Source organism: Tursiops truncatus, chromosome 12 (genome assembly GCF_011762595.2).
Source record: "Tursiops truncatus isolate mTurTru1 chromosome 12, mTurTru1.mat.Y, whole genome shotgun sequence".
Taxonomy (NCBI): domain Eukaryota; kingdom Metazoa; phylum Chordata; class Mammalia; order Artiodactyla; family Delphinidae; genus Tursiops; species Tursiops truncatus.
This window is the reverse complement of record NC_047045.1, coordinates 75,024,324-75,051,944: the sequence shown is the minus strand read 5'-3', so window position 1 is coordinate 75,051,944 and position 27,621 is coordinate 75,024,324. Positions and strand designations below refer to the sequence as shown.

The 27,621-nt window shown below is 39.8% G+C and overlaps 1 protein-coding gene across 1 annotated transcript in view; it reads right to left on the bottom strand.

Annotated features, from left to right (window-relative positions):
- Positions 1–27,621, bottom strand: part of CCDC170 (coiled-coil domain containing 170) — an 85,337-nt gene that overhangs the window by 19,259 nt on the left and 38,457 nt on the right. The window contains 4 exon segments of the mRNA XM_033867850.2: positions 2,067–2,267; positions 10,463–10,780; positions 24,478–24,548; positions 24,551–24,662. Coding sequence (XP_033723741.1) covers positions 2,067–2,267; positions 10,463–10,780; positions 24,478–24,548; positions 24,551–24,662 — 702 coding nt within the window.

Genomic DNA, 27,621 nt, shown 5'->3' with positions numbered 1-27,621 from the left:
GTCATCCTAGTGAAGGCGGGAAGAGACAACGATCTACCTAAAAGTCTTGCCTTTGATATGCTTCTTCTATTATTTAAATAATATTCATTGATTCTTGCTCTAAGCCCTGGAAAAATCCAGAAAAAATGATTTCCCCGGGCCTCAAGAAGTTCTGAGTTGACTGGAAAAGACAAATTAAGACATGGATACAAAAAGGGTGATTAGTGCCGTGACAGAGCCAGGTACGTGTTGCGTGAAGAACTAAGCCTCTGAGGAAAGGCTTCCGGAGGAAGTGGCATTGGAGCTGAGTCTTGAAGGGATAGTTATCTCTAGAAGAAGGTAAGGAGAACATTTTCTCAGAGAGACCAGCAATGTGCAATATGGATTGCCTCTAGGCTCTCAGAGCCACTCTGCCTGCAGAAAAACCTTTCTTTGAGTCAGAACCCTCCTGTGGCTTTCCATTACCCACAGGATAAAGCCTCACGTAATCAGCCTGCCCTACCTCAGTTATTCCTGCCACCTTGAGAGCTGCCTCCTGCCTCTGCCTCGGCAAGCATCACGTTCCAGTCTCCCTGTCACCCTCTGTTTCTTCATCCTTCCTGCTGTCCCCTCTGCCTCAAATTCCTTCCCCACCGCTTCTGCCTGCCAAGTTCCTACTCATTCTTTCAGGCCCCTCTCACATGTGACCGCTTGTGTGAATATGGCTCATTTCCTCACACACAGAAATAGGGAAGAAGTTCCTTTATCTGAATTCCTGTCGCATTGTATACCTATCTCGATTGTAGCACTAACTGTACTCATTGTGCCCTGATTTGCCCATCTCATCCATGACACTAGGATTTCCCACAGACACCTCTTAGGCATCTTTGCATATCCAACCCTCAACACAGGCATGATGCGTCCTCAACTTTTTTAAGTACAGAGGATGAAAATGAATGAGTGTCCAGAGTACAGATTTTTCAGCTGAAGAGTATTTTTCATGCCAAACTCTGCACCTATGCTCTTGAGCCCATCTGTCTCTTTTTCTTCCCCTACAGATGCCCGTGACAAGGTACAAACATGTACCTTGCCATTCTGTCTGATAAAACCTTGCTCTGATCCTGTTCATAGCTTTGGCTTCATGCCTCTTTTCTCTTTGGTCACCAGCCTTGGTAGTCGTATAAGTCTCTAGCCCTTCTCTTCCTAGTCACCTCTCCTATTCTCCACCGCTCTACCAAAACTGCCACTCAGATGTCACCAATGGTCTTCCCAGGGTCAAATCTTAAGCTTAGACCCCATCTCTTCTCACTCTACCTTCCTTGTCGCCACTATCGTTTCTGAGTCTCTCCACACTGCAATCCCAGCTCCACAGTGATTGAGATCTTTCTAAAATACTGTGATGTTCAGAAGTCACTTATTACACGTCATAGTCTACAGAATAAAGAGAACTCAATCTTCATAATCCAAGCCATTCCAATCTGCTCGCCTGTCAGAGCCTCGCCAAGAATGCCACGTTCCAGCCACATGGCAACAGCTACTCTGCGCTCTCTGAATATACTATGCACTTGCAACTTTCATGCTTTTGTTCAAACTGTCTCCCCTACAGTATCTGCTCTTTCTCTCCACTAAAACCCTACTTATCCTTCGAAGGTGAACTCGATTATCTCCTCCACTGTAAAATCCTCCCCTCATCCAGAATTTATCACTCCCTTCACTGGACTCCTAGAGCACTCTGTTGATCAATACATCTATTATAACACTTATAGCCTTATAGTACAGCAAACTATTTGAATGTCTGTCTCCTCTACTGAATCATGAGGTTTTATGGTCAAGAACTGCGTGTTATACCTTACCCCCCAAACCTTCAGAGTCTCATATATAACAGATGTTCAATAAATACCTGTTGAATTTAATTGAATTAACTTGAATCAAGGAAGCTCCAAACAATAGCAAGGAACACCAAAACAACATCCACTGTTCCTTGAAATTTACTCAGAACTCAGAACTTAACCAATCTACCAAAGTACTGCAAAATTCAAAATATTTCCAGGTGAAATTTTATACTGCAGCAGATGTTTCCACCCACAGACATGCCCTCAGGTTATTACTTTTTGCTTCTCGAAATTCAAGTTGTCTCGCAAAACGTCTCCAGAGACCAGCTCTCCCTCCAGATGTGTCAGCTGACCCTGAAGAGTCTCCAACTTCTTTTCTGCTTTCTGGGCTCTCTGTAGAGCTCTCTGGTGAAACCCAGACTCATTTCCCAACTGTTCAACAAGCTCAGATATTTGGGCTTCAAGCTGGAAGACCATCTGGAAACAAAGAAACAGAACAAGGATAAGCCTTGTTTCAGATTCAACAAAGTGTTAAAATCTACTGCTTAGCCGAAGGGACAAAACTATTTATAACACCAGCTTCCAGATTCTCTGCAACAATTAACTTAAAAAAATAGGTAATGGATAGCTGTATTTGCCTCTGCCTGAAATAAATCTACACTCGTTAGCTAATAAAATATTTTACTGGTATTTTTAATTTTTATATAATTCCTTAAACAGGTTCCTCGAGAAGTATTTCGGGAAAACACTTACTCCTAAAACTACTATTAATTTAGGAGTTTCAAAGCTTAGTTGGAAAAAGAATTCAGACAGAAAGTACTTTGAAAACTTTTGAGTTTTCAAAGTACTTTGAGTTTTCCAGAGAAACTCTTTCACCACATATACCAGATTAAGATTATACAATGAGGTAATCTTGATAGGTAACCTTGAGACATTATCAGGAATTCAAGGGCAGAAAGATATTTTTTCAAGCTTTTTTTAGAACTTTCTATTGCACATTGGTTACTCATGCACTGAAGTGCAGTGGTACTGCGTCTGTGCTGAATAGTTTTGGAGTAATGTCATCGTTTCAGCATTTGAAAGGGCAAAATTCCACTAATATAATGACTCTAAATACGGTCAATAGCAGAGTATAAGAAGGCAAGGAAATCTGATCACCACCTCCTCTTCTAAAGCATAAAACCACTATTTCTCCATTAAAGGACCCAAAACTCTACACAACCCCCTACCTTGCCCAACGCTTCCATCCTTTCCTGGAGTTTCCCTCTCTGTCCTGACCTTCCCTTAAACCAAGAACTTAAATTTACCAAACACCTCAAGTACACTTTGAGATTACTCAAATTGATTCTGCCAAATCCAATTTTCAGACAATGTTGAATTCGATAAAAACACCAAGTTTGAGGTGATAAATTTGTTTGGCTTTGATGGTTTATTTTGGAAGAAGAAAGGGGAAAAGTAGTAGATATTTACATAATACTCAGTACCATTCTCACAGAAATTAATATATCTTGACGGTCTCAGGCTTACAGTCTCAGGTTAAAAAAAAAAAAATTCCTGTTTGCCTATCTACAAACAACCAAATTTAAAGGCAAGAAGACATTCAAGCTGTCTTCAACTATTTTAAAAAGCGATTATATAGAAGAATAGTAGGATTTGTTGAGTTGCCCTCAGAGCTCAAGTTGAGGACCAAAAGGTATAAATCAAAGAATCTTACTCGAAGGTAAAGAATTTCCCCCAGCCCCAATAATTTCAAAGTGATACATACTCACTGTATAAGAAGATTCATTACGGACAAACACAAAAGTGTAAATAAGCAAAACTAATTCCCATGATCCCACCACCCAGAGGCAACAACTATTAATATTTTTTAATAATTTATTTGTATGTATTGCCAAAATATAGTTGAGATATTATATATGCAATTCTGTGGGTTTGTTTTTACCTCATATTTTAAGCATCTTCACATGTCAGGCAGTGGAGTTCCCAGTCACTGGAGAAGGCTAGAATTGGGCCAATCAAGGAAGGTTAAATTACTTAATCTCTGAACTCTCTAATTTTGTCCTTCTAAGGCTCTCAAGGTCCGAGGCCTATAATTCAATTAATTCTATACTCCTTTGAGTGTTTGAAATCAGCTATTTGATGGCAAGCTGCTCAGCATCATATCCAAGGAATTCCATTTCCAAAGGAAATTTATAATTTCATTATAGACTATGAGGCTTTAAGAACCCTCATTTCATGTTTCCTACCTTTAGTGCAATAGTAGATCTGACCTTAATGCAAAAATGCATTAAGTACCATATACAAAGTAACCTACAGAACAAGGGCTATCAAACCACGTCCTCAAGATACTGGCTCCTAAGGGGCTGTCTAATGATACTATGTTGTACAAGGGATGACACGTTTCTGTGCAACTGAAAATGTGGTTTCACATTGGACTCCCAGTAGAAAGTAAGTGTTTCCACCTGAAGATCCTTCCACAGTTCTCCTATCTCACAGTTCACCTGGCAAAGAGAATGAAACCAAAGAGCTAACAGATGCAGAAAATCTCAGCTGGAGAGATGGAAAACTGTGTGATCACTTAGCCACAGTCAACACGCTGCAGACCTTACCAGAGGAGAGCAAAGTCTTCAATGGAAATCAATCAGTAATGACCTTGAGCAAGTGCAGTAACTAGACTCAGAGAGTGATAATGACCCTGAAGGAAGAAGCAGACACCTGATGTAGACCAGACTGTGGAACAGGGACTTTAAAGTCAGACAGTCCTGATTTCAAGTTCTCACTCTACCACTTACCAGTGTGTTAACTGAAGCAAGAAATTAACCTCTCTGAAACTCATAGACTTTGCATGATGAGCAGCTGAGCTAAATTAGATAATCCGAGTAGCCCGGTATCCCATACCCAACTGAAGTTCAACATATTGCATCCACTTTTTTTTTATTAACATCTTTATTGGAGTATAATTGCTTTACAATGGTGTGTTAGTTTCTGCTTTATAACAAAGTGAATCAGCTATACGTATACATATATCCCCATATCTCCTCCCTCTTGTGTCTCCCTCCCACTCTCCCTATCCCACACCTCTAGGTGGTCACAAAGCACCAAGCTGATCTCCCTGTGCTATGTGGCTGATTCCCACTAGCTATCTATTTTACATTTGGTAGTGCATACATGTCCATGCCACTCTCTCACTTCGTCGCAGCTTACACTTCCCCTCCCCGTGTCATCAAGTCCATTCTCTACGTCTGTGTCTTTATTCCTGTCCTGCCCCTAGGTTCTTCAGAACCTTTTTTTTTTTTTTTAGATTCCATATATATGTGTTAGCATACAGTATTTGTTTTTCTCTTTCTGACTTACTTCACTCTGTATGACAGTCTTTAGGTCCATCCACCTCACTACAAATAACTCAATTTCATTTCTTTTTATGGCTGAGTAATATTCCATTGTATATATGTGCCACATCTTCTTTATCCATTCATCCGATGATGGACACTTAGGTTGCTTCCATGCCCTGGCTATTGTAAATAGAGCTGCAATGAACATTGTGGTACATGACTCTTTTTGAATTATGGTTTTCTCAGGGTATATGCCCAGTAGTGAGATTGCTTGGTCGTATGGTAGTTCTATTCTTAGCTGCATCCACTTTTATCATCAGTATTACTCCTCCAGTATGTGGGTTCACTCAGTCCTTTGCTTTTCTTAGTTTATGGAGCCTTTTAGGAATTATGTTATATCGTGTTTCTCAAACTCTTTTCAGCCCATAGAGCCTGTTTTTCAACCAAAAGTCTTTCTGGTAAAGACAAATAAGGAATAAATGTGTTGAATCAGAGCTGAGGGGGTCCCTCCTGCATCCTCACCCTGGGTGGACCTGAAAGCGTTCCATGGAACCTGCAGACTCGGCAGAGTGTAACTTTTAAAAACACCAGGATGGCTGACCAGTGCAGAACCTACCCAACCTCCCTGCCAAGATTCTGGCGTCCAGAGAGGAGCAAACAGCTATGAACTTCCCTATATTCTATGCACCACAGAACTTACCTGCATACGCTTACCTAGATCTCCATGAATATGATACCACCAAGTCTTTTCAAAGTTAAATTTACATATTTTTATTCAAATAAATTAACATTCCAATCTGACTCAGTTCTTGGGAACACCAAATGCCAATGCCGGGGTGAAAATACGTGTCCCATCGAAACTGTAAAGTTCTGTTGTGTTTCTCACACCAAGAAATGTGATTTTCTTTCCTTTTTTTTTTTCTCCTCCTTTTTCTTAGTACCATTTGTTAATATATCTCTGATACTCTGTGGCACAAGATGTGCCAGGGATTTCAACACTAGAGATACATGGAATAGGGCAGGGAAGAGGGGGTGGATTGTAATAAAGAATACATATCTCAATTTTTTAAAAACAAAAAGAAGGCCCTGAAATAAACCATACTTCAAAAACAAGCAGCTTGGATTTTGGAAGTGAAGTCATAATGCCCTAACAGAATTAATTTACTTCCCAAGGACAAGTAGTTGTTGATTTTTCCAGAGAGGCAACTTTTGCCCTAAGATTAAACCCAATGGAAACACGAGAGCTCAAAACTGAAGAGAGAGCCACTCAGGTCACTTAAGGGCCAGTGCCTTTTGGACATGGACAATTCTCTTCTGATTACTGAAACTAGATTTTCACTTAAGAAATACAAAAAATAAGTTATCAGGAACCAATCAAATTATCCTTCCTTCTTGTCAGTAGGTATGGCCAACTTTATGGACAGGCTAGCCCTACACCTGTCATACATAATAAAAGTATGACATACATAATAAAAGTTGTGTATGTCAACTTTTATTATGACTTGAATTGGGTCACCCCAAAAGAGATGCAGGGAAGTCCCCTGGTGCCTCAGAATGTGACCTTATTTGGAAACAGAATCTTTACAGAGATAATCAAGTTAAAATGAGGTTTTGAGGATGGGCCCTAATCCAATAGGACTGGTGTCCTTATTAAAAGAGGAAATTTGGAAAGAGAGACACACAAGTAGAAGGAAAATTATGTGAAGACACAGAGAGATCATGGTCCATAAGCCAAGGAATACCTGAGGCTACAGAAGCCAGGTGAGAGGTGCGAAACAGGTTCTCCCCTGCGGCACTCAGAAGACACCAATTCCAACACCTTAACTTTGGACTTCAAGCCTCCAGAACTGTGAGACAATACATTTCTGTTGTTTAAGCCACCCAGGTAGTGGTACTTTGTCATGGCCATTCTAGGAAATTAATACACTATAGAGGCTGGGAGAGCTGAAATCTCTATCTGTGTACTTTCCCAGATGCCCTTGTAGCCAGGGGTGACTATAGAACATAATGCTGGACAATTAAATGTCAAAGGAAGTCTACTTGAAGCTTCTGGGCAAACGTTTGGTTTAGGATATTGGAGGATTAAGAACAGAGCAGAATGATGAGATCAGAAGGGGGAGTGTGGGAGTTGCAGAAACATCTCAGGTCCTTTATGGCATCGGATTGCTTCCCCAGAGCTCCCACACCAGACTGGAAAAGCTCCAGTGGAGGATGTACAGCCTTGTGTGTGCTCTAAAGCAGAACAGACGAGCTGTCTAGATAAATTTTTGTAAGGTTGTACTAATTTGTCTATAATGAAGGAGACGACATGGAAATCCCTCATGGTCCTGTCCTCTCTGTACAGATCAATTCTCAGCCAGGTGACTAGCCAGTTTGGAAACATCTAAAAGTTAAAAAACAAACAAAAAAACACTTTGCCTCAAGATTCTAAACTAAAATCTGAAAACGTCACAGCTTCCTGTCATTGTGTAAGAAACCATTATTTCAAAAACACTTGTTACGAGTGTCCTGAAATTTCAGGCTGCATAACATCGAAATACTCATTTAGAATTCCTGGGAACCCGACAGTAGAACATTCCTCTAAGAGAGTGGTTTTCAACTAGGGACAATTTCACCGCCCACCCCCCAGCCCCAGGGACATTTTGCAATGTCTAGAGACATCTTTGCTTGTCACAAACTGGGGAGAAGAGGAGGTACTATCGGTATCTAGTGGGTAGAAGCTGGAGATGCTGCTAAACATCGTACAATACACAGAACGGCCTTTACAACAAAGGATTATCCAGCTCAGAACATGTCAACAGCTGAGATACCCTGCTCTAAGATATAGTAAAGCATTTAAAAAGAAAATTAGATTTTGTTATAATCAGAAGAGCATGGAACAAGTAGAAATGACTTACTGAAAAAGTGTGGGTCGTGTCCTGAGTTCTACCCCGAACTGCAACTAGAGGAGAGTGAAAATGAAGAGCGAAGAGGTAAACAAGAAAAGCAATGTTCAGTAAGTAGGAGTCACGGTGAAGGGGAGAATTTGCCAGGCCCTGAGCACAAGGGTATTACTCAAGAGTGGACTGTGTGTTTATCCACGGCAGCTGGCAGGGTGTTGCAGCCTCCTCAACAAACAGATTCATCAAACTGCAAAGCTCCCATTCTTCAGGAACATTTCTAAGACAATATATGGAATCCATTTTCTCCTGATTTTACTTGAAGAGGAGTCACACAAGGTGCCAGCTATATGCTTGATTTCAGGCTTCTAAATAGTGAGAGCAGCTACTGAAAAAAATTACAGGGTAGGAAAGGCGGACAAAGGCACTAAAAACACTGAATCATTCTCATTTTTATGAGGAGAGGGAGAAGGCATATCCAGCTTAACCAATTTACATCATTTTGCTTTAGAAAATAAACATATACTTCATGCTGACAACTTTATGCCATGTTTCACATGCTGGAATTAAAATAGTTTTAGGAAAACATTTGGGAAAATAGAAGAGGGAAGCAATAAAATGAAATGGCAAAGATCCATTAGCTGTTGGAGTACGTCTATTACTATTCAAGGTAAGCCACTTGAAGTTTTTCCCAGTCCTGTAAATAATTCCCTTCCCCAATCCAGGACCTATATGTGTACTGCATCACAAGATAAACTGAGTCACTCTCAGAGACCCACACATGTTACAGGGGTGAACATTTTATATCCACAGAGAATCCTACACTTGAACAAAGGAGTCACTAGGGCTGCTCCTGGAGTACATGTGAATTTTGCAGTTTTAAAGGGAATTAAAAATGTTTTATCGGGACTTCCCTGGTGGCGCAGTGGTTAAGAATCCACCTGCCAATGCAGGGGACACAGGTTCAACCCCTGGTCCAGGAAGATCCCACATGCCATGGAGAAACTAAGCCCGTGCACCACAACTACTGAAGCCCACGCGCTCTAGGGTCCACGAGCCACTATCACTGAGCCCACGTGCTGCAAATACTGAAGCCTGTGCACCTTGAGCCCGTGCTCCGCAACAAGAGAAGCCACTGCAATGAGAAGCCCGTGCACCACAACGAAGACCCAACGCAGCCAAAAATAAATAAATAAATAAATTTATTTTTTAAAAGAAGTTTCATCACTAAAGGAAATTTACAAATGCAGCCCCGAACTTTGAGTTAGTGATCACTTTGAGTTTTTTAGGATCATTAAAAGGAGGAAAAGTGCATTTTCTCCTTTCAAGCAAAAAAATGAACTCAATAGAAGAAATAGTTCCTAATGGAATCATACATAGAATTTGGATATTATTTACCTTAAAACCTCATTAATTAGGACTTCAATAATCTGGATTTGAGGATAGTTTAAACAGAGTGTGGGCTGAAATTAACTCAGCTAAGCAAAGCTTTATAGAAAATGAGACTTGCTAATAGTATAAATAAGGTAACAAAATTAAGCAAGCTTCAATCATATGTGTGATTTCAACCATTTTTAAATCCACTTGTTAAATAGGTCCCCTGAAAGACTGTTCCAGGTACCAACACATCAGGAAAAGGAGGCGAGAAGGGGAGGAGGGGCCAGGGCAGCAATAGTTAATGTTTAGTATTGCTATTTGCCAGACAGTGTGTTAAGGACTTCCTAACAATTTTTTTTCATTTAATGCTTACAACAAACAACAACCTGAAAAGGCAGATACAGTTGCAGGTCCAGGAACTCTTATCTACAATTGCAAAATCCAAAAGGATCTGAAAGCTGACGGTTTTTTTCCAAAAGTTATTTGCTAGCAAAGCTTGACCTAACAGGATTTGGCAACAAACCCTGACCTGAAGTGACCGAGGCTATTCACAGTCTTGGTGGGTCCCACGCAGCAGAGCTGCTCACAGCTTTTGCCACAGAAGATGAATGTGGTGATTATGGGGTGCTGTCCCAGACCCCACTGAGGAGGAATATGGAAGGGTGCTTTCTCCATTACCTTTCTGGGGACAATTTTACCTTCCTAAACACTGAAAAATTCTGAATTCAAAACCACAGCAGGCTCCAAGGTTTGCAGACAAGGGGTGTGGACCCTGGGCTGTTCCCGTACAGCAGGCCAGGAAACAAAATCTCAGAGGCTGTCCTCTCAGGAACCTGCCCAAGGTCCCATCTGGAGCAAGTGAGTGTGCAGTAGAGACCAAGATTCAGCCCGGGGAGCTCTGAGTCCAGAACCCGCATGGTAGCATGTGGTCAGGCTTCGGGACTATAATATATAATTGAAAGTAGTACAACCACATTTAAATGCTACTTTTGACTAACTCAGACAACCCACTCACTCACTGAGTATGCTGAATGAAGGATCTGACTGTCCTTAAGAAGCCTGTACGCAGCCATCGCCCACTCACCCGTTTCCCGCTCTCTTCCCGGTCGCCCATTTCTCGAATCCTCTCCAGAATGGCATCCTCCGTGGGCCTAAGCGTGCCCGAGCTGCTCCTCAGGAGGGCTGCAATTTTCTCCCTAAATGAGGAGTACTCGCTCTGCGAGGCTGTGGCTGCAGCCACACTGGCCTTCAAACTCTTCTCCAACTCCAGAGGGCTTCTCTTCAAGAGGTTCAGCTCCTGCTTTGAGGCATCCCAGACCCGCTGGCCAGCAAGCAGCCTTTCCTGGAGGATCTTAACTTCCCCTTCAAGAGCTTCTTTCTCCTCTACAGCACTGAGCAAGTCCTAAAATAATTTCGGAAAGTGAGGACAGTAGCATTATCAGCTAAGGAGGGGAACCTGCATTTGCTTCTCATTTACCTTGCTTGCTAATAAGTTCAAGCAGTTAGGGTTAAATGCTCATTCCATTTTTAATTTTAAGTGCCCTATCCTCTCTTCATAAAGTTGTTCAATTGTAAAGCTATGTTAGGTAAATTTAGATGTCTGAAAAAGAGAAGGGATATAAAATCAGGGCTAGAAAAAAAAAGAAGGAAACTGACATATAAGCCTTTTCTATGTGGACCTCTGGAAAGAGTTAATAAAAACAAATCATTGGCTAACATACTACTAGATTTGATCCATATATAGAATATGTTTACAGGCCTATGTGTCCTTAAGTTTGGTATAAATGGAAATTGATGTTGAGTAAACAGTAAACCCTCAGAGTCCTAATAAGTCACTAAAAGTTATTTGAATGAAGATGTCTCCCCTTAAAACTATTTTAAATAACAGGTAGAATTATCATAAAAAATCATTGTATAAAGGAGAGTAGGGCTTCCCTGGTGGTGCAGTGGTTGAGAGTCCGCCTGCCGATGCAGGGGACACGGGTTCGTGCCCCGGTCCGGGAAGATCCCACATGCTGCGGAGCGGCTGGGCCCGTGAGCCATGGCCGCTGAGCCTGCGCGTCCGGAGCCTGTGCTCCGCAACGGGAGAGGCCACAACAGTGAGAGGCCCGCATACCAAAAAAAAAAAAGGAGAGTAAAATCTTTCTTTCAATATTCATTGACTGTGTATCCCCCTGTCTCATAAAAATAAAACCGATACTGATAGGACCTGAAGAAAGGAAATAGAAAGGAGTAGCCATTTGGTGGGTGGGAGGATTAAAAGTTAGAGGGAGACAGAGTACCATACTGAGAAGAATAACTTCAAAGAATATGATATGTATGATTAGGTTTGTAAAAATAAAGGGCATTGAGAATGTTACCAGTACACCTACTTCTATTTACTATATGTAGAATGGTCCAAAGAGGCATAAAAAGGATATCTTTAAAATTCATTTAAAAAAAAAAAAAAAACACTTGTGGCCAGCACTGCTATAATACTGTAGTCTAGGTAAATGGCATCATATTTTTGGTTTTTATTTAAAATAGTATGTTAGGGGCAAAAATAACTAAAAAGAAACCATATCGTCAAATAACAGATTCTACGTCTAAACTGGCCAGTTGACATTTCAGGCTCCTAGTTAAAATGCAATCATCCCTTTTGCATTAGAGCTTGAAGACAGGAAAAATGTTACTTGAAATGCTACCTCCTACCTTTTATTTTAAAAAAAAGAAAGAGAATATCTTCCTTTTTTTTTCCTGGTGATTTTTTTTTAAAATCAAGGAAGTCTTGGGCATCAATTTGAATGAAAAGTCATCCAGTGGATGTAGGTAGTTAGAGAAAGCTGCCCCTTTCTGAGACGTAATAACTAAACTAATTATAGAAACTAGTTTGTGAAATGCTTTGCTTCTCCAGGTCCTGGCACCAGCTCCATTTCCCCACTGCCTTTCCAAACCAGTCGTCTGTGCAGAGAAGTCCCATTATTACTGCTAATTAAATTATGTACACTTTATCACAGATACAATATTTTAACACTTTACAGATTTCTTTTCAGATAGTAATACAGTAGCTGCTCAATTAGAGTAACCAGTATCCGCCTTGGCGATAATAAATTGGGCCCATGTATTACTCAGAAACTACCATCTAATGTGTGGTTAGAAAACTGAGGTCCTAAATTCGATGATGCAGGGATGAAAATTAATCCTAATCCCCTCAGAGTTCTAAAACTTGATAGGAAATTACATATTAACTTTTACATTGAAAGAAAGTCCCTAATGCAAAAGAGGGGAGTTTCCATGACCAATGGAGAGACATTTTTAACCAGGAATTTACAAAAGATCCTAAAAATACACAAAAAATATATCAGACACTTGAGTACTATAGACTTACTGTCAGTTTGGAATAAACTAATCAATCAGCAGCTTACAGCAGGAGACCAATAAACACCATTAAAATATTTCAGCTATGAGGCATTTTTTCCACCCCAATATCAGGCTGTTTTCTCACTGCCTTAGAGACCAGGGTCAAAACAGTCTTCTTTAACAAATCCAAAGCACCAATGCTTACGTCTAATAAAAATCAGAAAATTCTTTTGTGGTCATAGAATATAGTGGCACATGGCAGCAGGTCAGATTTTCTTTTTCTGGACACATTTCAGCCCACAGAACTATATGCTGTTTCTCGTATGAAATGCAGACTCGGGAGCCAGCGACAAGGCCTTGGGGACCTGCTCCCCCAGTGCTCTGATTAAGCGCTTCAGAATTCAGAGGCACGCGGCCGATCTGCTGGAAACAGATGTCCTCAGACTGAAAATGCAATTACTTGTAGAGCTATTGGGAGACAGCGGCTAGAGTCGAGTCTTGTTGCATGGCTACCTCAAGGATACACTGAAGTAATGTGACATTGGTGTCGCCGGCCAGGACCTCGGGACTGCTGTCAGAGCACACTGACACACAGAACAAGAAACAAGTAGCTCCCTGAGAGCAAAATCAGGGCTGACCTCCACAGAAGAAATCGCACAGGCAAATGAGCACAGACCCTATCAAGACAGTGACAGGGATCACTTTAAAAAATTTTTAAATTAACAAATCTTTAGATTCAGTGCTACTAATGCAACAAAGTATAATGACCCCTTCACAATTACTTTTAACAAAAACATTTGTAAATAATAAGATCAAGGTGTTCAATTTAATTTCCCAATTAAATGCATTAAGTAATGAAATCATTCAAAGGTTTGTGTTTTTAAAACACAATTGATTCCTATTACAACCTATGGATTTGGATATGCCTGAGATCAAACTGCCTCTCAAAACTAAAATGACTAATTATCATCAGGGTAGAAAACCTCTGGCTTGAGCTTAATTCATCCAACCCTAGACAGATTTCATAAAATTAAAAATTCGTTGGTTATTTCTACCTACTACAGTTAACATTAACAAATAAACTCAGAAATTCCCCCAAACATGTCCTCTCATACATTGCTGGTGGAAGTGTGAATAGGTATAATTTTGATATAAATATCTAAAACATGTAATAGGCACAATATCCTTTGGCCCTGTAATTCCATGATCTATTAGAGTGGAAGCTGCAGAGTAACATTTTACTTCAAAATGAGGAAGACCTTTCCCAAATCTGAGCTGTCCCAGTGGCATAATCAACCTTGGAAAATAATAAGAATTCAACTTAAATTTGAAATTCCCATTATTGACAAACCCGATACAAGTTAACAATAAGTTTAACTGTCCATGAGGCCAGTGTGTTCCTGGGCTTCGCTTCAGTACTGCAAAACGCTCTGCCCTGAACTGGTCAGACTGTGCCTGGAGGACCATGGACAGTTCCCAGCTGAAATTTTAAGAGGGACATTGTCAAAATGGAATGAGTTCTGCATCACATGCTAGGATTAGACCCATAATAAAAATATTTATGCAGTCATGTTATTTTAAATTCTGTTTTAATTTACTTTAAATGTGTTGAATGAACCTAAAGACAAAGCATTGAAAACTTAATTATAGTTACAGAACAGAATGAAAATATTACAAACCTTGACAAGGTAAATACAATAATAAAATAAAAACTGGAATGCAGAACGATGGGAGTAAAAAGTAGGAGGCATTAAATTCATCATATATCATAGCAGAACATCTAAAAATACTATATCAGGTTGTTGAATCAGGAACAGAAATGTATTGTTTTAAAGTCTTAATGGTAATATCAGAGGTTCAAACAAGAGTTTGAGGCTAGAAGTGGAAGGAGAGATGATTTTTAATTTTACTTTGGAGCCTTATGAACATTTTTAATCTTTTATAATACGAGCAGATATTAGTTTAGGGTTTATTTTCATTTTAATTACTCACCATTTTAGAATAGTGAGCTCCTCTAGCTTATGAGCGCCAGGACCCAGACCTACCCACCATCCTGTTGGCACCAGTACTGGGATGCCTCAGGCCAAGTAGCTAGCTGGGAAGGGATACAGCACCACTAGTAGGCTGGCTGGCTTCCTTAGAACCCCAAAATCCACTAGCCCACCCACCAGAATGCCCAGGACCAGGCTCCACCCACCTGTGCACCTGCACTAGCCCTGGAACCCCCAAGACCAGCAGCCAGCTGACATTACTTGGCCACAGCCACTAAGAGGCCAACACCAGCTCTGAGATACCTTGGGCCCCTCAGTCAGCCACCCCAGGAACCAACCCCACCCACAAGCAGGCAGACAACAGACCCAGGACCACTGCAACCCAGGAACCTGCCATGTCAGGACCCAGCCCACACACGAAGGAGCCAACACCAGCTCTGGGACACCCTGGGCCACTCAGCCAGCACCAATCCCTAGAAACATACAATCTTCCAAGACTGAATCAGGAAGAAATAGAAAATATGAACAGACCAAACATCAGTAATAAAATTGAATCAGTAATTTTAAAACTTCCAACAAACAAAATTCCAGGATCAGATGGCTTCATAGGTGAATTCTACCAAACATTTAGAGAAGAGCTAACACCTATCCTTCTCAAATTGTTTCAAAAAATTGCAAAGGAAGGAACACTTCCAAACTCATTCCACAAGGCCATGTATTATCCTGATACCAAAACCAGACAAAGAATCACTAAAAAGAAAATTACAGGCTAATACCACTGATAAACATAGATGCAAAAATCATCAACAATAAATTGGCAAATCAATTTTAACAATACATTAAAAGGATCATACCCATGATCAAGAGGGATTTATCCCAGGGATGCAAGGATGTTTCAACATCTCCAAATCCATCAGTGTTATATACTACATTAATATATTGAAAAATAAAAATCATATGATCATCTCAGTAGATGCAGAAAAAGATTTTGACAGAATTCAACATCCATTTCTGATAATAAAAAAAAAAAACTCTCCAGAGAGTGGGCATAGAGGGAACATACCTCAACATAATAAAGGCCATATATATGACAAGCCCACAGCTAACATCATACTCAATGGTGAAAATCTGAAAGCATTTCCTCTAGGATCTGGAACAAGATAAAGATGCCCACTCTTGCCACTTTTACTCAACATAGTATTGGAAGTCTTAGCCACAACAATCAGACAAGCAAAAGAAATAAAAAGAATCCAAATTGTGAAGGAAGAAGCAAAACTGTCATGTTTGCAGATGACATAATACTATACACAGAAAATCCTAAAGATGCCACCAAAAAACTACTGGAACTCATCAATGAATTCAGTAAAGTTGTAGGATACAAAATTAATATGCAAAAATCTGTTGCATTTCTATATACTAACAATGAACTATTGGGAAGAGAAATCAAGAAAACTATCCCATTTACAATCACATCGAAAAGAACAGAATATCTAGAAATAAATCTAAGGAGGTAAAAGACCTGTATTCAGAAGATTATAAGACACTGATGAAAGAAACTAAAGATGACAGAAACAGATAAAAAAAATATACCATGCTCATGGACTGAAATAATTAATATTGTTAAAATGACCATACTACCCAAGGCAATCTACAAATTCAATGCAATATCTATCAAAATACCAATGTTATTTTTCACAGAACTAGAACAAATAATTCTAAAATTTGTATGGAAACACAAAAGACCTCAAATAGTCAAACCTTCTTCAGAAAGAAGAAAAAGCTGGAGGCCTCATGCTCCCTGGTTTCAAACTATTACACAAAGCTACAGTAATCAAAACTGTGTGGTACTGGCACAAAAACAGACATGTATATCAATGGAATAGAGATCCCAGAAATAAACTCACATTTATATGGGCAATTAATCTACAACAAATGAGGCAAAAATATACTGTGGGAAAAAGACAGCCTCTTTAATAAATGGCGTTGGAAAAACTGGACAGCTACATGCAAAAGAGTCAAACTGGACTACTTCCTCACACCATACACAAGAATTCAAAATGGATTAAAAACTTAAATGTAAGACCTGAAACCATAAAACTTCCAGAAAAAAAACATAGGCTATGTGCTCTTTGACATCAGTCTTAGTAATATTTTTTTGGACCTGTCTCCTCAGGCAAGGGAAACAAAATCAAAAATAAACAAATGGGACTACATCAAACTAAAAAGCTGTTGCACAGCAAAGGAAACTATCAACAAAATGAAAAGGCAGCCTATTGAATGGAAGAAGATATCTGCAAACAATAAATCTTTTAACAGGTTAAAAGCCAAAATATACGAAGAACTGATACAACTCAACATCAGGAAAAGAAAAAAAAAAAGGGCTTCCCTTTTGGCACAGTGGCACAGTGGTTGGGAGTCTGCCTGCCGATGCAGGGGACGCGGGTTCGTGCCCTGGTCCGGGAGGATCCCACATGCCGCGGAGCAGCTGGGCTCGTGAGCCATGGCCACTGAGCCTGCGCGTCCGGAGCCTGTGCTCTGCAACGGGAGAGGCCACGGCACTGAGAGGCCTGCGTACCGCAAAAAAAAAAAAAAAAAAAAGAGAACAACTAGATTGAAAAATGGGCAGAGGGCCTGAATAGACATTTTTCCAAATAGACATACAGATGACCAAAGATCCAAGAAAAGATGCTCAACATCACTACTGAAAATCAAAACCACAATGAGAGATTACTTCTCACCAGTCAGTACAGTTATTATCAACAAGAAAACAAATAGCAAGTGTTGGTGAGGATGTGGAGAAAAGGAAACCCTTGTTCACAGTTGGTGGAATGTAAATTGGTGCAGCCTCTGTGGAAAACAATATGGAGATTCCTCAAAAAAATTAAAATTGAACAACCATATCATCCAGCAATTCCACTCCTGGATATTTATCCAAAGAAAATGAAAATACTAATTAGAAAAGATATATGCACCCCTATGTTCCTTGCAGCATTATATATATATATAACTCAGCTATAAACTCAGCTATAAAAAAAGAATGAAATCTTGCCATTTGCAACAACATGGATGGACCTAGAGGGTGTTATGCTAAGTGAAATAAGTCAGACAGAGAAAGACACAGAATCACTGTGTGATTCCATTTATATGTGCAATTTATATGTGCAATAAAAAACAAATGAACAGACATAACAAAACAGAAATGGAGTCATAGATACAGAGAACAAACAGGTGGTTGCCAGAGGGTAGGGGGATGAGGGAAGGAAAGAAGTAGGTGAGGGAGACTAAGATGTACAAACTTCCAGCTGCAAAATAAGTGAGTCATGGGTATGAAATGTACATTGGGGAATATAATCAATAATTACGTAATATCCTTTTATTGTGACTGACAGTAAATAGACTTACCATGATGATCATTTTGAAATGTACAGAAATATCAAATCACTATGTTGCATAACAGGAACGAACATAGTGTTGTAGGACAAATATACTTCAAAAACAAACAAACTCATCGGTTACAAGGGGTGGGAGGTAGGGGAAGGGGGAATTGGATGAAGGCAGTCAAAAGGTACAAACTCCCACTTAAAAGACAAATAAATCCTAGGGATGTGATGTACAACATGATAAGTATAATGAACGCTGCCGTATGTTATACGGGACAGTTGTTAAGAGAGTAAATCCTAAGAGTTCTCATCACAAGGAAAAAATTTTCTATTTCTTTAATTTTGTATCTATACGAGATGATGGATGTTCACTAAACTTATTGTGTCATCATTTCACGGTGTATGTAAGTCAAACCATTATGCTCTACACCTTAAAATTATACAGTACTGTATAGCGATTGTATCTCCATAAAACTGGGAAAAAAGAGAGAACCAGGAGGAGGACGTGAATTATAGGGATTTTGATCCTGACTTGCTACAGTGAAGAACTGTCAAACAATTAAGACTACACACAGGAAGTGGACCTCCGGTGAGTTCCCTGCCTCTGGAGGAGTTCAAGGGAAGGCTGGGTACTAGCTAGACAGGGACATTTTAGAGATGATTCTTATTTCAAATAGAGAGTTTGATGATCTAGATTCTAAAAGACCTTAGGGTCACTTCCAACATTGTGATTCTATGATTTTAAAGACATCTTTAACTTCTTTAGTAATTTATCCTGTCTGATAATTTCTCATTTCCAGGAACTCTTTCCATATGTCTGTACTCTTAAAATAACCATACATTTATTTTAATCCCTAGATAAAAGTAAATAACTAGGAAAAGGAAATTAAAACACTGAGCATCAATTATGTGCTGGGCTTGTCTTGAGTACCATATGTAGATTACATCATTCAATCCTAACGATAACTGTAAGAGGTAGATCCTTAAATTATTTTCCCATTTTACATACAAGAAACTGAAGTTCAAAGAGGTAAAGTCATATGCCTCAGATCACACAGCCAAATGATTCTGGAGCCTATATTAAAAACCCAAGAGCCTCGCCTCTGAGCCACCCTGCTCAGTGTGTCTCTCTTATCCTCTCCCCTCTTACACACTCTGCTGTAGACAACAAACCAAGAAAGCAGAAGGGACATCCTTCCAAACCAAGCCTGCTGACTCCAAAACCAATATTCTTTCTCCTAGCTTCAATTCTGGCCACTAGAATTAAGGAAAATGTGAAGTGTGACGGAAAATAAGCTGTTTTAAATCCATTATGTAAGTTTAATTTCTGATTCACTGATTGAAACGTCTGGTCTATAGGAAACGTGTGTGGCTAATGTAGATAAAATGACTACTTTTCTCAGCATTAGATTATTTCGAGACGACAACAACAACAACAAAAGGTGCCAATCTATAAAAGTTTTTAAAACGTACTGCAATTTAAACTATTAAAGATTGTCAAATAATATATTATCCATATGTATAATAAATCACCTGGATTTTTATTTGGGAATTTTCATAAAGTAACTTAAAAAAAATCATTAAGATAATAAGAAAAGCTGAGTTTGGTAGAAACAGCACCTCAGCCCCGTGGATACTTCTACCTCTGCAGTCATTCTGGACTTTATTAATAAAGTAAGTTTCCAACCTCAAAAACAGAGCTTTAGAAAGCATTATGAAAACTCTTCCTGAGACCATTAATGTGTCAGTAAAACCACTTGACAGTGTTTTTCAGTAGTAAATCTTTGAAGTCATAATCCCATGAATGAGCACTTTATTAAAGACCTCAAGTTTTTAACTGCCCATATTTTTTTAATAATTTGTATTATTTTGGCAGGAACTTGATCCCAAAGTGAATGTGTTTCACAAGTCTGAACAACATTGCATCATCAGTCATTTACAAGTAAAGACACATATAAAAGAGGAATAAGTTTTGTATTTTTAATGTGCTTTTGCAATACATTGTCATTTCCTACTGCTCATCTCCAGAAACGCACTTTTATAGACAAACTCATTCTTCATAATTTTCAAGGCTTGATAATTTGATAACTACTATCTATAATCAAATTAAAATCATTCATTCACTGAGGAAATTTGCATAGCTACTTATTTTTATTGTTCCACTGACAAATAGTATTTGGCACCAGACTTGTATGGAGGAAGTAGCTGTGAATATACATGCAAAGGGGATTACTGATAAAAGCACAACAACATAATGACCAGGGTTCAAGTCACTTTGCCAGTTAATAGCTGTGCATACTTGAGCAAAGTATATAACCTCTCTGAGCACTTAGCAAAATGACTATGTTAATGGCAAGTGATTAATAAATGGTGACTATTATACTAATGATTGCTGATAGTACTAACATAAAAAGTCTGAGAGTCTTAAACTTCACTAAGAAGGTTTACTTATAGGTGGCATATTGAAAGTGTAATTTTGAAATAATTTTATGTATATTGTAAGACAAATCAAATGAGTAAATATTATTGGTAATATCCAAAAGATACTAATATAAAGTTAAAAGATATTAATTTATTAATAAATTAATTAATTTTAAATTTTTATTTTTAAAATTAATTAATTTTAATTAAAATTAATATTCTAATTAACTCTAGAATATTACTTTTAATTAAAAATACCAGTATTAATTTATTACTAAAAAAAGTATTTCTAGCTCTGTCCACTCACTGAAAGCAATGATACCCCAATAGCAATGAGCACACCTGAAGCCTGAATCTTGGTTTCTAAGCACCATTCCCCAGTAAAAGGAGCCAAAGCTCCATAGAGAAGGCTGCTTTTAGTGCTGTGGTCTGAAAATTGTAAGTGAGCCTAAGATATCATCTTCTGTCAAAAGGCAAGGAAGCATTGAAAGACTAAAGGAGTCAGGTTATAAGGTCACAGAGACCATCTTGTAGGGACTCGTCCTGGCCAAACATGGAGGATTGGAAAGCCAAAAGGAGAATAATTGATTATAATATAGTAAGTGTCAATAAATAAAAATCCATGTGTCCATAGAATTGAAAATAAAAGGTAAGAAAACAAAAAGCTTTTCTTTACGTAAGAATGTCAACTAATAAGTAGAAGGAAGGATGAAATTAGAATATTACCACTTTGCCACCCCTGATGTAAGTTAATCCAGAAAAGAATCGATGGATGATAACATCACTAGGTCAACTTGATGCAGAACAGAAATAACCTGCCAATGATCACCCCACAGATACCTTACTTAACTGAAGGAAAAAAAATGTACCTTTACACTAAAGATCTGGGCAATCAAACTTAGTTTCAGCAACAATAGAAAAGTCTAACACTATCTGCTTCTAATGCAATGCAATATGAAGTATACAACTTCTGCTTTGAAATATTCTTGCCAGAAAGGTTTAACCTGGGGACTTCCCTGGTGGCACAGTGGTTAAGAATCCGCCTACCAATGCAGGGGACACAGGTTCAATCCCTGGTCCGGGAAGATCCCACATGCCACAGAGCAACTAAGCCCGTGCGCCACAACTACTGAGCCTGCGCTCTAGAGCCCACGAGCCACAACTACTGAAGCCCGCGTGCCTAGAGCCTGTGCTCTGCAACAAGAGAAGCCACCGCGATGAGAAGCCCACTCACCACAACAAAGAGTAGCCCCCGCTCGCCGCAGCTAGAGAAAGCCCATGTGCAGCAACGAAGGCCCAACGCAGCCAAAAATAAATTAATTAATTATTTTTAAAAAAGGTTTAACCTGAAACCAATACAGCCCCTAGATCCAACTTTAAGTGTATAGGGCATAGATGAGCAAGTTAAGTAACATCTTGAAGAAACAATCAGACCACTGCTCTGTACTCTGTATAAGTCAATGATATTTTTTGAAAAACTATAAAAGGCTAAACATAACAAATAAATGCAATGAATGAACCTAGGTTGAGCCCCAATTTGGGGAAGAAAACAGCTATAAAAGACATTCTTGTAGAAAATGATGAAATTTGAATGTCAATATTAGATGGTTATTGATTAGCTATTGCTGTGTAACAAATTAGCCCAAACTTAGTGGCTTAACACAACAAACATTTATTATCTCACAGCACTATGGGCCAGAAATCTGGGACTGACTTAGCTGGGTGTTTCTGACTCAAGGTCTCTCAGAAGGTTCTAGTCAAGCTGTTGACCAGGGCTACTGTCACCTCAAGATCATCTGAAGGAGGAATTCACTTCCAAGCTCACTCACATGGTAGCTGATAGGCCTCGGTTCCTGGGCACCTGGGCCAGGCAACTGGCTACCTGAGGGCCCCACCACATGACAGCTGGTGTTCCTCAAAAGCAACGATGCAAGGGAATTCAAGAGAGTGTATCTAAAACAAAAGCCACAGTGTTTTCATAACCCAATCTCATAAGTGAGATCCCACCACTTCTGACATATTCCACTCACTGAAAGTGAGTCAATTCATCCAGCCCACAAGGGGAGGGGGATTAAATTCCACCTCTTAAGAAGTACAAAAAACGTGTGGGTCTGATAACCTCCAAGGATGATATTGTGGCATTATTGTTGACTTGTAGATGTGATAATGGTATTGTGATTATGTACGGTAATGTCCTTATTCTTAGAATATATATGCTGCTGTAGTCAGAAACAATACATACGATGTCTAAACCTATTTTGTGTGTGTGTGTGTGTGTGTGTGTGTGTGTGTATACAAAGTAATAAAGCAAATACAGCAAAATGCTAACAACTGTTGCATTTGGGTGGCTAATAAATGGATGTTCATTGTATTCCTGTCTATACATGTTTGAAAATTTCTGTAAGAAAAATTTGGAGAAAAATAATTGAGTTATTTGAATTGTGTCCGCTCAAAATTCATATGTTGAAGCCCTAGCATCCAACGTGATGGTGTCTGGAGATGGGACCACTGAGAGGTAATTACATTTAGATGAGGTCACTAAATGTCATTACCTCCCAGCCTCCAGAACTACGAGAAATAAATGTCTGTTTTTTAAGCCACCCAGTGTATGGCATTTTATTATAATAGCCGAAGCAGACTAAGACAAGGTGCTCAAATGATTGAAGTGACTTGATAACAGGGATAAAATTTTTACTCATTTCACAAAGTTAATGTGACAGAAGAAGAAATCCAGTGGTAAGAAGGGCTTTTGATACAGAGAACTGGGGGGAAATAGAAACTATTATCATTACTGTGGATCACTTTCATATTCCAACTTCTCATATTACCTCAGCTTGGCAGTGAAGTCACTGTAGACCTGGAAGACCTAAGAGATGATCCCACAAAGATGGCTCCTTCTACTGCATCCCGCCAACTCCAGAACCCCCGTCACAGCCTGTGGGACACCACTGAACCTTCACCCTTCATGGAGCCTCTCTTTTTCAGCATTAGTCATTCCTTAATTTTAAACTCCATCTCCTTTACTCTTCAACTTTCTCCTACGTATTTTATTAACTGATTGCACTAGCTCACTTTTGCTTTTGGAAATTAATTGTTATTATTAATCCCATAATTAGTTTCCTTGACACAAAATTTTTTAAATATAATTAAAGGATTATATAGTGTTAAAAAATACTGTATTAATTCCCATGCTCAAACAGGCTCCAGCTAATTTAAAAGGTAAAGCAATTCATTGGATAAATAAAAGTTTGGAATTAAGAGTCACTTCCCTTTGGCAATATCTCTCAAAATTACAAACCCCATATCCTTTGACCCAGCAAGTCTACTTTTAGGATTTTTGTCTTGCTGATATAGTCTCACATATGAGAACTGACAGATTATTCATAGCAGCCTTGTGTATAATAGTGTGTAGTGTCTTACCAATTTTTTAAAAAGTAAATAAAAAGAAAAACATAGAGGTGCAGAGTATGTTGCCATTTGTGTTAAAAATAAATAAAAATAAACATATGCATATATATAGGTAGAATATTTCTAGAAAGGTATATAAGCAATTGTTAACAGGTTGCCTCTAGAGAGACCAGCTCGGTGGCTGGGGGGAAGGGATTGGGGGATAACTTCTCATCACATTCCCCTGTGTCCATTTAGAATTTTGTATCTTGTGAATGCATTACCTATTTGTTCAAAAATTAATTTAAATTTTTTGTAACCCTTACAGTTTAACCAAATAAGACGTATTAGCTACAAACTTTTTCCTTTTAAGTGTTCTGTATTTCTTTTTTTCTAATTAGAAAAAAACTGTATCCCATGGCCAGATCAGGTCACTGACTCCCATGGTGCCCCAGACCTCCTGCTGAGAGGAGCCTTTGAAACTGCAGTCAGTAACACCAGTGTGCTCATCCACATCTGGTTTTCAATTTCTGCTTCATAAACATGATCCCAGATGCACACACACGCTCCACGTACTGTACCTGGTTCAGCTTCTCTTTCTCTTCCACGCAGGAGGCAGCTTCTTTCTGCTCTCTGTTTACTTCTGAAGCAGCCTCATGATTGTTTCTCTGCTAGCTTTTGCCTCCATCTCATGGACATTTTTAGTCTCTTCAAGAGTAACGATTTGTCCTTTCACGAATGCGTTTTCCTTGCACAGCTCTCCAAGCTGAAGAGAAAGCAATTACAGCTGTCCCGTAAAAACTAATAATTTCATACCACTCTAAGCAATTCTGATCTATAAACCCCAATGATCTCATTATCACATGACAACAGGGAAAGAGCTATCCCTCCATCCACTCAAAAGATAACGTTTTCAAAGGCAGCCCCTAAATGCTCTTGTTATGTGCAGACCCAGTGGTCAAATTAAAATTAATCAAAAGGTAAATCAAAAGGTAAATTAATCACAAGGCAACAAGGATGAGAGTTCAGCCAAAAGCTTCCAGACAGAACAAGCATCAACGAGCCCCTGGCTGCGAAATACTCAAGGGGCGGTGATGTGCCTACAGTTACGGCAGGCAAGGAAGCAAGGCGTTCTATTCAGCCCACATCCACTGGCACCAACTGCCTGCAAGGCGTTACCTGGCACAAGGTGGGGACATACAGAGAAGAAAGCAGGACTCTCTTTTTCAAAAAGAAAATCCTTCTTATTAATATAAGCATAGAAAAATCCTGAATAACATGCTCAAACAATGTATTCGAGTGGTTGGCTGGGAGAATAAGACTTGTATGATTTATAAGGAGGGAAAATAAAACCAACCAGCCTCCTTGGCCCCTGGGAAACAGCCACGCAGACAGCTCAAGGATGCCTGTCAAAAGACCCGAAACTCCTCATGACAGGGTCAGCATTTGTGTTAGGACAATCAGGGGAAGTGACATATCTTTTAGCCTCAGCAATTTGCCAACATGGTGCCCTGCTCCTGACTCAGTGCTATTCCCTCTCTCGTGAACGCTTTTCCTCATATTTGTATACTTCCTCTCCAACAGCCTTTTCAAGGTCCCATCTCAGAGGGGCACTCCTCGGCCGGCCTACCTAAAGTAGCATCCCATGCCTCTAACCTGCTTCATTCTCTTTCCCCATATCCTGATTTGTTTTTCTTCTTTGCACCTTTTACTACATGGGATAATACTGGATATTTGTTTATTTCCTCAGCATCTTTAACCACAACAATGGAAGCCCTAGGAGGGCACAGACTCAGTCTTGTCTCATTCACTGCTGTATCCCAGCACCCAGAACAGTGTCCAGCATACTGTAATCACTCACTAAACGGATGGGAAATGGATGAATGAATGCCAAATAAGGAATCCCTTCTTTTCTACTGTTTCCTTAGAGTGTGTGTGTACATGTGGTTATAAGGGCCTTAAAAGTAAGGGAACGGCTTTGAAATTGCAGTGGTTTTGTTCACCTTCTCAGGGTAACACCTAGTGAGTGTTCAAGACAGTAGCCTTTTTGCTCTTGGCCAGGGAGATTGTTGGTTTTTTTTTTTTTTTTAAGACAGGGACCTCCTCAGGTGATTGGGATGTTAAAACTCTAGGGTCTCAGGATGTTTAAAAATATAGGTTATATCATCATTCAGGTATGGTGAGGCCAACGGATCAGGAGACACTGAAACTGTGTTACTCACAGTTTCTGAGAGGAAGGGGCACACCATGCCATGCAGGGCCGCCCAGGGAGCACCAGGGCTGGTCAGGAGACAGAGAGAGCCAGGGGAAAACATGTTTTCCACAGGAAGGAATGGGTGAGGCAGGGTAAGCAAGCTAGTTTGAGTAATTTCAGTGGGTTCTGGAGGGTAGGAGCCATCTCTAGTTGTCTGCCACCTGACCCGGGGGTGATCAGTTGGATAGTGGCCAGAGTATAAAAGCCTGATAGAGGAAGCGGCTGGGGTATGGGCTGTGTATTGGTTGGTTTGCTTATGAAAGCTGTGCACCCAGGAGACTCATTTACTAGGAATTGGCTAATCCTGGGACCCAGTCTTTCCTGGGTCAGCAAGGCCCCAGATGTCAAAGCATTCGAAGTACAGAATATAAAAAGGCAAGATTAATACAGTATTAACACCCAGATTAGCACCTGGAGATTGTCTCTGATGAGGGAAAGGGTACCTGAAAGAAGGAGCTTCTTAATTTCCTTTTCTTTTCCCCACCACTTGGCTTTAAAGATAACCCCCCAACTACAATGTGAAGTGGACTTTTATCGCCAGGCTCCTGGTCACATGTTACGGGGGGAGCTGAATCCAGCACCTTGAGGGTATCAGACAGAGCCCAGGCCTGAGCAACCAAAACCCATGAGTGAGGTGGAACTTCCTGAAGCAAAGTGTTCCATTTCGCAGCTCTCACAGAGTTCACGTGGGAAGCTTACTAATAACCCACTGAGGGGAGGCCTTTAAGAATGGCTGCATCGGGCTTCCCTGGTGGCGCAGTGGTTGAGAATCTGCCTGCCAATGCAGGGGACACGGGTTCAAGCCCTGGTCTGGGAAGATTTCACATGCCGCGGAGCAACTAGGCCCGTGAGCCACAACTACTGAGCCTGCGCGTCTGGAGCCTATGCTCCACAACAAGAGAGGCCACAATAGTGAGACCCGCGCACCGCGATGAAGAGTGGCCCCCACTTGCCACAACTAGAGAAAGCCCTCGCACAGAAACAAAGACCCAACACAGCCAAAAATAAATTAATTAATTAATTTTAAAAAAATACAGGAGTCCATGTATTTAAAAAACAATGGCTGCATCCCCAGTGGTCACTGCAGTGCTGTTTACAATAGCCAAGACATGGAAGCAACCTAAATGTCCATCAACAGATGAATGGATAAAGAAGATGCAGTATATATACACAATGGAATAATACTCAGCCATAGAAAAGAATGAAGTAATGTCATTTGCAGCAACATGGATGGACTTAGAGATTATGATACTAAGTGACGTAAGCCAGACAGAGAAAGAAAAATATCATAGGCTATCGCTTATAAGTGGAATCTAAACAAAAATTATCCAAATGAACTTATGTACAAAATAGAAATAGACCCACAGACATAGAGAACAAACTTATGGTAACCAAAGGGGGAAGGGGGGGAGGGATAACTTAGGAGTCTGAGCCTAACATATACACACTACTATATATAAAATAGACAACC